Source organism: Hyla sarda, chromosome 1, assembly GCF_029499605.1.
Source record: "Hyla sarda isolate aHylSar1 chromosome 1, aHylSar1.hap1, whole genome shotgun sequence".
Lineage (NCBI taxonomy): Eukaryota > Metazoa > Chordata > Amphibia > Anura > Hylidae > Hyla > Hyla sarda.
In genome coordinates, this window is record NC_079189.1 from 465,313,267 (window position 1) to 465,323,951 (window position 10,685).

Genomic DNA, 10,685 nt, shown 5'->3' on the forward strand with positions numbered 1-10,685 from the left:
TAGCGATCTCCAGAACATGACCTGGCTACACTTTTGTCCTTGGAGCAGAGTGAACCCCCACCCTCGGAAACGTGCAAGAGTAACAACTGTCTCAGCCAATTCCACAAGTTTCAGAGGGTGGTGGGGAATGCTCTGCTCCAAGGACAAGTGAGTAGCCAGGCTCCATTGGTCAGACCCCCAGCAATCAAACATTTATCTCCTATCCTGTAGTTTCCTGGACTACCTCTTTAACTGTTTTAAAGGTGTAAATCTTCAATTTCCTTATTATGCGTATTTGAAAACTTACGAAAAATTTGGTCTGCTATTACTTCATGAAACTTAAAGGGTTAATCCAGTGGGAAAAAACTTATTATTTTTTTTATTTTTTAAATCCACTGGTGCCAGAAAATTAAACAGATTTGTAAGTTACTTCTATTAAAATATTAATCCTTCCAGTACTTATTAGCTGCTGAATACTGCAGAGGAATTTTTGTTCTTTTTGGAACACAAAGCTCTCTGCTGACATCATGACCACAGTGCTCTCTGCTGACATCTCTGTCCATTTTAAGAACTGTCCAGAGTAGGAGGAAATCCCCATAGCAAACATATTCTGCTCTGGACAGTTCCTAAAATGGACAGAGATGTCAGCAGAGAGCACTGTGGTCATGATGTCAGCAGAGAGCAGTGTGTTCCAAAAAGAAAATTTCCTCTGTAGTATTCAGCAGCTAATAAGTACTGGAAGGATTGAGATTTTTTAATATAAGTAATTTACAAATCTGTTTAACTTTCTGACTCCAGTTGATTAAAAGAAAAAAAGAAAAAATAAGTTTTCCACCGGAGTACCCCATTTAATCAGGAATGAAAATAGTAACCTGGAGCGCCAGAAAAATTTCAACAGGCTTGATCCAAAGTCTGTAGTTATTACTAGTCCAACAAAAGCAATCCAAGACAGCACTTTCAAGTAAAAAATTCCCTTCATTACAGCATGCTAAATCTTAGCTATTTCAGATCTTCTTAACCTCTTCATGACCCATCGGGACAAGTTGACCCATTGGGACAAGTTGTACTTTTCATTGGTGTACTTTATTTTATCATCTTATTTATTACGGAGCCAGAAATTTATTTTTTCCCAAAAAAAATATGGAATTCTTGGGGAAATACGTTTTTTCAGGGTTCACAATACTGTAAATTTAAAGTTTGTTTAATGCCATGTTTTGACCCCTATAACTTATTTTTTCCACATACGAAGGGTTTAGGGTTTATTCTGTGCCATAAGCTGTAGTTTTTAACAGTATCACTTTTGCGTATATATAACTTTTTGATCACTTATGTTTTTTCTGGGACGTGATGTGACCAAAAATCAGCAATTTCCGTTTTTTTTTTTGCATTTTTCATTCCTTTTACCGTGCAGCATCAGGAACATCATAATTTATCCGTTCAGACAATTACGCACGCGGCAATACCAAATATGTTTATTATAAAAAAAAAAATAATTTTTACAGTGTTATTTCAACTATGGGAAAAGGGGGGTGATTTAAACTTTTATTAGGGGGAGGAATTTTTTTTAAAGCTTTTTTTTTAACACATTTTTTTGCATTACAATTGATCTATGTTTTTGGAGCTCAATTGCTAAGGGCTGCCAAAGGCAGCCTTAAAGGAGTACTCTAGTGCAGAGTATTCCTGCTCCCTCCTGCCTGGGCTGCAAAATAAATTAAAAAAAAAAGAACCATCACTCACCACCCTGGGTTCCCACGGAGCACCACTACAGCTGATTGGTCCTCCTGTCCATCTCCTTCATACTTCCGGGTGTAACGAAGCGTCACATGGTGCTCAGCTTACCGCCGGCTGCCGCGATCTTCTGCCTCAGCCGGCGATAGGCTGAGCGCCATGTGACGCTTCGTTACACCCGGAAGTATGAAGGAGATGGTCCGGAGGACCGATCAGCTGTAGTGGCGCTCCACGGGAACCCAGGGAGGTGAGTGATGGTTCATTTTCATTTATTTTGCAGCCCAGAGCAGGAATGCTCTGCACTAGAGTACTTCTTTAAGCAATTGGCGATCTACGGAGCACCAGGATGGACGGGTCCCCATTCTTCCGACAACCCATCTGCAGCCCTTGATTACACTGTGGAGCTGCAGATGGGTTCCCTAGACACTAGGGTACCCATCTGCATAAATATCGTGATCGCTATTGTGCCGGGACAGGCAAGTTGATATCAGTGTCACCTGCACCGATAAATTTCCTTAACAGATTTAACCCCTTAAGGACCCAGGACGTACTAGAATGTCCTGGCACCCTGGGCTTTAAGGCCGGGACGTACTAGTACGTCCCGGTGTTTCTCCGGTCTCTGCCCCCCGGGCAGAGATCGGAAGCGGATGCCTGCTGAAATGCTTCAGCAGGCATCCAGGGCAAACGACGAGGGGGCCATGTAGGGAAATCGCCCCTGCGATCTGCGGCGATACCGGGCTGATCGGATCTCTGGGACCCGACCACCGGGTAATTTTGCATGATCCGGGCTGACAGCCGACAGACAGCCAGGACCATGCTAAAGTATAGGAGCGAGGTGGCAAGCCTGCCACCTCCTCCTCTCACCTGCGATCCATCGGTTAGTTAACCGAGCAATCGCAGGGGGGAGGGGGCGGTTACTTCCTCCCACCCTGCCCGGCCCCTGGAAGTCCGGAGAGCGGTGGGGGAGTGCTGGGGCCCGGCCCCGGTACTTACCTCGTCCCTGAAGACCTAGATCCCGGCGAAGAAGAGGGCGGCGGCAGCGACAGGTGAGTGGATCTCCAGCCGCGGTCGGGCCCTTTACAGCAATGCACGTCGCCGTAAAGCGACATGCATTGCTGTAATGGGACCCTGTATACTACAACTCCCAGCATGCCCAGACAGCCCTTGGCGTCTGGGTATGCTGGGAGTTGCAGTTTTGCAACATCTGGAGGTCCACAGTTTGGAGACCACTGTGCCCTTCCAGATGTTGCAAAACTACACATCCTCAGCATGCCCTTACTGTCCAGGCATGCTGGGAGTTGTAGTTCTGTAACATCTGGCCCTTCAGATGTTGCAGAACTACAACTCCCAGCATGCCTGGACAGTTTTGGCATACTGGGAGTTGTAGTTTTGCAACATCTGGAGGGCTACAACTTGGACACCACTACACAGTGGTCCCCAAACTGTTCTCCTCCAGCTGTTGCGTAACCACTACTCCCAATATGCTCTTCGGCTGCCTGGGCATGCTGGGAGTTGTGGTTTTGCAACAACTGGAGGCACACTGGTTGGGAAACATTGTCTGTTTCAGAACTCAGTGTTTCCCAACCCGTGTGCCTCCAGCTGTTGCAAAACTATAACTACCAGCATGCACTGATAGACCGTGCATGCTGGGAGTTGTAGTTTTGCAACAGCTGGAGGTTCCCCCCCCCACCCCTGTGAATGTACAGGGTACATTCACATGGGCAGGGGGCTTACAGTGAGTATCAGGCTGCAAGTTTGCGATGCAGCAAATTTTGCGCGGCAGCTCAAACTCACAGCGGGAAACTCTCTGTAATCCCCCGCCCGTGTGACTGTACCCTAAAAACACTACACTACACTACCACAAAATAAAATAAGTAAAAAACACTACATATACACATACCCCTACACAGCCCCCCACCCCTCCCCAATAAAAATGAAAAACGTCTGGTACGCCACTGTTTTCAGAATGGAGCCTCCAGCTGTTGCAAAACAACAACTCCCAGTATTGCCGGACAGCCGTTGACTGTCCAAGCATGCTGGGAGTTTTGCAACAGCAGGAGGCACCCTGTTTGGGAATCACTGGCGTAGAATACCCCTATGTCCACCCCTATGCAAATCTCTAATTCAGGCTTCAAATGCGCATGGTGCTCTCTCACTTCAGAGCCCTGTCGTATTTCAAGGCAACAGTTTAGGGTCACATATGGGGTGTCGCTGTACTCGGGAGAAATTGCCTAACAAATTTTGGGGGGCTTTTTCTCCTTTCACCCCTTATGAAAAGGGGAAGTTGGGGTCTACACCAGCATGTTAGTGTAAAAAAAAAAAATTTACACTAACATGCTGGTGTTGCCCTATACTTTTCATTTTGACAAGAGGTAAAAGGGAAAAAAAGCCCCCCAAAATTTGTAATGCAGTTTCTCCTGACTACGGAGATACCCCATTTGTGGGCGCAAAGTGCTCTGGGGGCGCACAACAAGGCCCAGGAGGGAGAGTGCACCATGTACATTTGAGGTGATTTGCACAGGGGTGGCTGATTTTTTGCGTTTGTCAAAACCTCTGTAACAAACACAAAACCCCACATGTGACCCCTTTTTGGAAACTACACCCCTCATGGAATGTAATGAGGGGTGCAGTGAGAATTTACACCCCACTGGTGTCTGACAGATCTTTGGAAAAATGGGCTGTGCAAATTAAAAATTTTGTACAGCCCACTGTTCCAAAGATCTGACAGACACCAGTGGGGGTAAATGCTCACTGTACCCCCTTGTTAAGTTCCTCAAAAGTCGTGAAACCCCTGTGGGGTATTAAGGCTCAATTAATTCCTTGTTACGTCCCTCAAGGGGTCTAGTTTCCAAAATGGTATGCCATGGGTGTTGTTTTTTTTGCAGTTTTTTTTTTTTTTGCTGTCCTGGCACCATAGGGGCTTCCTAAAATGCCCCCGAGCAAAATTTGCTCTCAAAAAGCCAAATAGGACTACTCCTCTCCTGAGCATTGTAGTTCACCCGTAGTGCACTTCAGGTCAACTTATGGGGTACTTCCATACTCAGAAGAGATGGGGTTACAAATTTTGGGGGGTATTTTCTGCTTTTAACCCTTGCAAAAATGTGAAATTTGGGGGGAATCACATTTTAGTGATTTTTTATTTTTTTTTTACATATGCAAAAGTCGTGAAACACCTGTGGGGTATTAAGGCTCACTTAATTCCTTGTTACGTTTCTCAAGGGGTCTAGTTTCCAAAATGGTATGGCATGTGTTTGTTTTTTTTTTGCTGTTCTGGCACCATAGGGGCTTCCTAAATGCAATATGCCCCCCAAAAACTATTTCTGAAAAAACTTACTCTCCAAAATCCCCTTGTCGCTCCTTTGCTTCCGAGTCCTCTACTGCGCCCGCCGAACAATTTACATAGACATATGAGGTATGTGCTTACTCGAGAGAAATTGGGCTACAAATACAAGTATAAATTTCAAAAATTGGGTCTACAAGAAAATGCGAGTGTAAAAAATGAAGATTGTGAATTTTCTCCTTCACTTTGCTGCTATTCCTGTGAAACACCTAAAGGGTTAAAATGCTGACTGAATGTCATTTTGAATACTTTGGGGGGTGCAGTTTTTATAATGGGGTCATTTGTGGGGTATTTCTAATATGAAGACCCTTCAAATCCACTTCAAACCTGAACTGGTCCCTGAAAAATAGTGAGTTTGAAAATTTTGTGAAAAATTGGAAAATTGCTGCTGAACTTTGAAGCCCTCTGGTGTCTTCCAAAAGTAAAAACACGTCAATTTTATGATTCAAACATAAAGTAGACATATTGTATATGTGAATAAAATAAACAAATATTTGGAATATCCATTTTCCTTACAAGCAGAGAGCGTCAAAGTTAAAAAAATTCAACATTTTCAAATTTTTCATCAAATTTTGGGATTTTTCACCAAGAAAGGATGCAAGTTACCACAAAATTTGGTACTATGTTAAAGTAGAATATGTCACGAAAAAACAATCTCGGAATCAGAATGATAACTAAAAGCATTACAGAGTTATTAATGTTTAAAGTGACAGTGGTCAGATGTGCAAAAAATGGCCAGGTCCTAAGGTGTAAAATGGCTGGGTCCTTAAGGGGTTAATGTAATGTATGTCAGAAAATGATGCGAAATTACAGCTAAAATCTTCGTACCCTCACAGCTGGGGCAGATTTCAGTGAGTTGTGTGAAGCTGCCCCGAATACATTTGTTGCAACTTACTGTACTCCAAACTACTTAAGCTAAGTAAACATTTATTTACATTATAATTTTTTTTTTTTTTTTTTTAGTTTTGTTCTCTGTTTTTTGGAGCAGTTTCAACTGAACAGCAAGACAAACATCACCAACTATTCTATAGTCTGGCAACAGCTAGTGAAGATGAGGATGAAGGATGCTGCAGAGGACTCTCACAGACATTCTAACTATGCCGCAGTTGGACTATAATTGTAAATGGCCTAGCACATTGGCCACATTAAGTCACTTGTATTCTAACCCTCTAAAAGCAGCTATTAAAATACAATGTTAAAACCAAGACTTACTTGCATAGCGAAAAAAAAGATAAGATTTGATTGATAATCTGTTTGTCTCCTCAGCAGGACAATAATGGAGAGTGCCCGCCCGTTTGTCCTGCTAGATATAGGAATTTTTAATAACCCAAAATATGTAAATTAGGTACCAGTCCCCCACAGTATATATGCACCCCAACACTATACTCTGAGAAAATTATAAGAAAAAGGAAATGGGAGGGAGCCTTGTGCGGCTGAGGAGACTAAGGAAAAACTTAAAGAAAATTCTGAGGTGTTGGCCAAGTTGCACATGAACATATCTGTTCAATGGGTACAAAACACCTCTCAGACCAAGAGGGCGCCACAGCCCTGGTGGAGCAGGCTTGTGTGACTTTTGGAGGGTCAAGACCTTATACGGAATAGCAACGAGATATAGATGGTTTAGAGTAAGTTTCAACACAGGTTTTTTGTCTGGCCTATGCTTCCCTTGATAAAGCCACAATTTTGGAGGTGAAACCCAAAGGAACTAGCATTTATAAGTTTTAGTTTGCAATTTACCAGTGTGTCTATGTTTACCACCTACCTTGCAAATATATTGTATTAGTGGCAGTACACAGTGCAAATGCACACTTCAGGGGTTAAAATAAGCCTACCTTTTGGAAGGGATTGGCATTTTCCTATCCAATATGGGTGTTAAAGGGGTACTCCGGTGGAAAAAGATTTTTTTTCTCTTTTTTTAAATCCACTGGTGCCAGAAAGTTAAACATATTTGTAAATTACTGCTATTAAAAATTTGTATTTATTAGCTGCTGAATACTACAGAGGAAATTCTTTTCTTTTCGGAATGCTCTCTGATGACACCACGAACACACTGGTCTCTGCTGACATTATTATAATAAAAAGTCTTTATTTATTGTTGTCCTTAGTGGGATTTGAACCCAAGGCCCCAGCACTGCAAAGCAGCAGTGCTAACCACTAAGCCACCATGCTGCCCTTAGCATACATCTGCTATGCACGGTTGCTAAAATGGACAGAGATGTCAGCAGAGAGCACTGTGGTCGTGATGTCATCAGTGTTCCAAAAAGAAAGTAATTTTCTCTGCAGCATTCAGCAGCTAATAAGCAGCTAATTATTTTTCCACTGCACCGGAGTACCCCTTTAAGGTCAAAATCCATCTAGGCCACAGTATGGAATTGGAGTTAATCCAGTTACACCAGCAGCTTAATAACCCTAGGGGCAGTATATCAGTGGATTTGTAGTTCCCTTTACATACATTTTAATAGTGCATGGAACTGTAAGTAGCTTGTGGATAATTTAGCAGATTGGGGGGGGGGGGTGAGCAGTTTCTCTTATCAACCTGTCCATGTTCACTAATGGATAATGTATATGTAAACCACATTTAACTGTAGAATCCAGAATTGTGCTTTTGAGTCTACAAGAATTACTTTACTTATACACTCAAATGACTTCACAGATCTGCTATCTTAGAAAATGTTTACCAGGAATGGAACAGCATTATACAAAGAGAAAATGCAAATCCCATGAACTAAAAACACACTAGGTCTCCCTGGAATCCTGTCACACAGCATCTATTTTTTCTTCATCTTGGTAAGAAAAGGGTAAAAGATGAAAAGTGATCACCGGGGACAAATACTGAACAATATCAGGAAACTGAGTGCCAGTGTGACTCATCACTTATTTAGGTATCCAGGACGCGAGGGAAAACAAGATACGTGCTGATGACATATGTTTGCGTATTTAGGGTTTGCAGTGTCAAGGAATACATTCTGTGTAATAGAGATGCGCAAGATTGGCGTTTTGGGTAGTAGATTAATAGGAGGAAAAAAAATTGTATGATGCAGATGCTAAGATGCAACAGCCAAGAATAGTCAAATAAAAAGCACAAACAGCCCATGAAATGCTGCCAGAAAGAGCTTGAAAAGCTATGTTCACATGGCAGAAAATTTGCAGAATGTCTGCCCGGAAAAAACACAGGTGGACATTCTGTAAACGTGCATCTTCTGGCGGTGCTAGGACTGCTCTGAAATGCGCCGTCTCCATAGAGGGCAATTGATTTTAGAGCAGAATCTGCAGAAACAAAGAACATGTTTCTTTCTGAGGACATTAAAAATTAAATTTCCGCGGCAGCTGTCTAAGCCGTGAAAATTCAGCTGTGTGCACAGAATTCCATTGAAATGAACGGGAGACTGCTGCAGCTGAACATTTCCACGGCATTCCACTGGGAAATTCTGCCATGTGAACACAGCCTGAATGTCTTATGGGAAACCATTCATAAGAAACAAACACTCAATGTATCAGACTGCATATTAGTGGAATGCTAATTATACAACTGTGTACTGGGTGCAGTTTGTTTTTAACGTTCAAACTAAGGGATTACCTTTACTAAAAAGTACTTGACTGTTTTTAAGAGGACCTACATTGTAACTGTCTGGTAATCTTCTTTGTCCTGCATTTTATAAGCCCATCTCCCCACCGCTATAAACAGACAGGTAGACTAGTCCATTCCATTGACTAGACTCTGGTATAAGGTAACCTCAGATCCCATGAAGAACTTCAGTCAGAAATAAGAAATAAAAAAAATAAAACACTATTGATCATGACAGCAGAAGTTTTAGTATAAATACTATATTTATTAAATAATTTTACAGTTTACTTCATATATTTACAGAGGCTATTCCCATACTTGTGACACATCATACATGAAATGCTTATAACAAAAAGCATACAAATACTTTGTATGTGCCCAGTCACAAATATCTACCATGTACAGTCTCAATGTCTGTAGATTTTCAGACTAGAAGGTAGAAATTTAGCAACATCACATAACTGAACACTTACACACCGCTAGATATTATCTGTCAGTTCACCCACAAATATCAGCTATATGCACATCCGGATTTCAGCCTTAAAAGGCTTGCACAGAATTCGAAAAACCTAGCTGCTTTCTTCTTCAAACCGTGCCACAACTGTCCATGGGTTGTATCTGGTATTGCAGTTCATCCCCACTCTCTTCAATGTAGCCAAGTTGCAATACCACACACACACACAACACATTAAAGCAGAATTTCTGAAAGAAAGCCATGTTTTTGGGTTGTGTTTTGATGTTTTCAATCCTTTACAACCTCTTTAACCCTCTCATACTAAATATGTGCACTTTAAGGGAGAGACCACTTTAAGACAACACTCTAAGACAAACATTCAGCTGAGTACACTTGTTATATTACGCTTCTCATTCAGCAGATTCGTAGAAAGGGAGCACACAATTTCCCCACTAATGTATATTTACCCAATGTAGTGACATACTGATAAAGCAGAATTTCAAATAGCGGAATATCACTTTTCACACCAAACTATTCAACTTTCAAAATATACAAACAAAATTTTAACAGAGAAGGGGTTATCCGTTCTTTAAAACGCCTTATCCTTAGGGAAGGCACCAATATTAAAGGGTTTGTCTAGTATTAGAAAAATACTCCTGTTTTTATATATGTATAAAAAAAAAGCAGCAGTGTTTTTCTAATACTGGACGAAGCCTATATGTCAGTGGGGGTCTGATTCGCCACCAGCTGTTGAAAGATGTAAAAGGTGAGTTTTGTTTGCTAGGTTCCACTCCAAAGTAGTGGCTGTGCCTGGTACTGCAGTTTACTACTGATGTAAAAGATGGCACAGTACAGAACTGTGCTGTACCTAGGGAAACAAAAGGGGATGAAGTAGACACCTGCATGGCCCTTTCAAACAGCAGTGTTTTTTTTTTTGGGGGGGGGGGGGGTGCAGAGATTCTGACTCCCACAATCTAGTATTGATTGACGTTTCTAAGGATAGGACATTACTTTTAAAAGAAAACAACCCCTTCAGAAGTACACCTCTCAATTAGCCTTCGCATCAACTTTGATCACATTACCAATTTCACTTAAAAAAAAAAGTGCATGGTTTTTTTTTCATCTTGAAATAGATGTTTTGTGCGCAGACAGCTTTAAGAGGAAGAGACTAGGAGGATTTTAAAGTGCAGCACATTACACAAGTGGCATCATAAAAATAAGCATTTATCATACAATATTGCTTTTAGAGGAATGGAAAGCTATTAATGTTACCCGTCTTTGGTGTTACTTGAGGGAGTCGAAGCATTCTGCAGAGTATTCCAAACTTTGATCATTATAAGAGGTATAAATGCAGACTAAACATACAAAAAGCCATACAGCTGAAGACAGATTGTACATGAAATGGGTATATATTCATATATTATTTTTTGTTTCTTTCTTACACCATGATCCTTCTGAAACTTTTGTAATCCATTGTTCATGAAAACACCTGCTCATGAATATTCTTCAGGGGATTCCGCCCTGTCCAGGCTTTAAAAATACATCACTTAGCAGTCCTCTGTACATGGAGACAGATAACTGGATTGTCAAGTAGTCTCACATTCACTGCTGAAAAACAT

The 10,685-nt window shown here is 41.5% G+C and overlaps 1 protein-coding gene across 1 annotated transcript in view; it reads left to right on the forward strand.

Annotated features, from left to right (window-relative positions):
• RAD9B (RAD9 checkpoint clamp component B) overlaps positions 1–6,252 on the forward strand; it is a 259,479-nt gene extending 253,227 nt beyond the window's left edge. Inside the window, exon 13 of the mRNA XM_056518258.1 lies at positions 6,011–6,252. Within this exon, the coding sequence (XP_056374233.1) occupies positions 6,011–6,142 (132 nt within the window). The 3' untranslated portion in view covers positions 6,143–6,252. The remainder of the gene's footprint in view (positions 1–6,010) is intronic.
• The last annotated feature ends 4,433 nt before the right edge of the window (positions 6,253–10,685 follow it).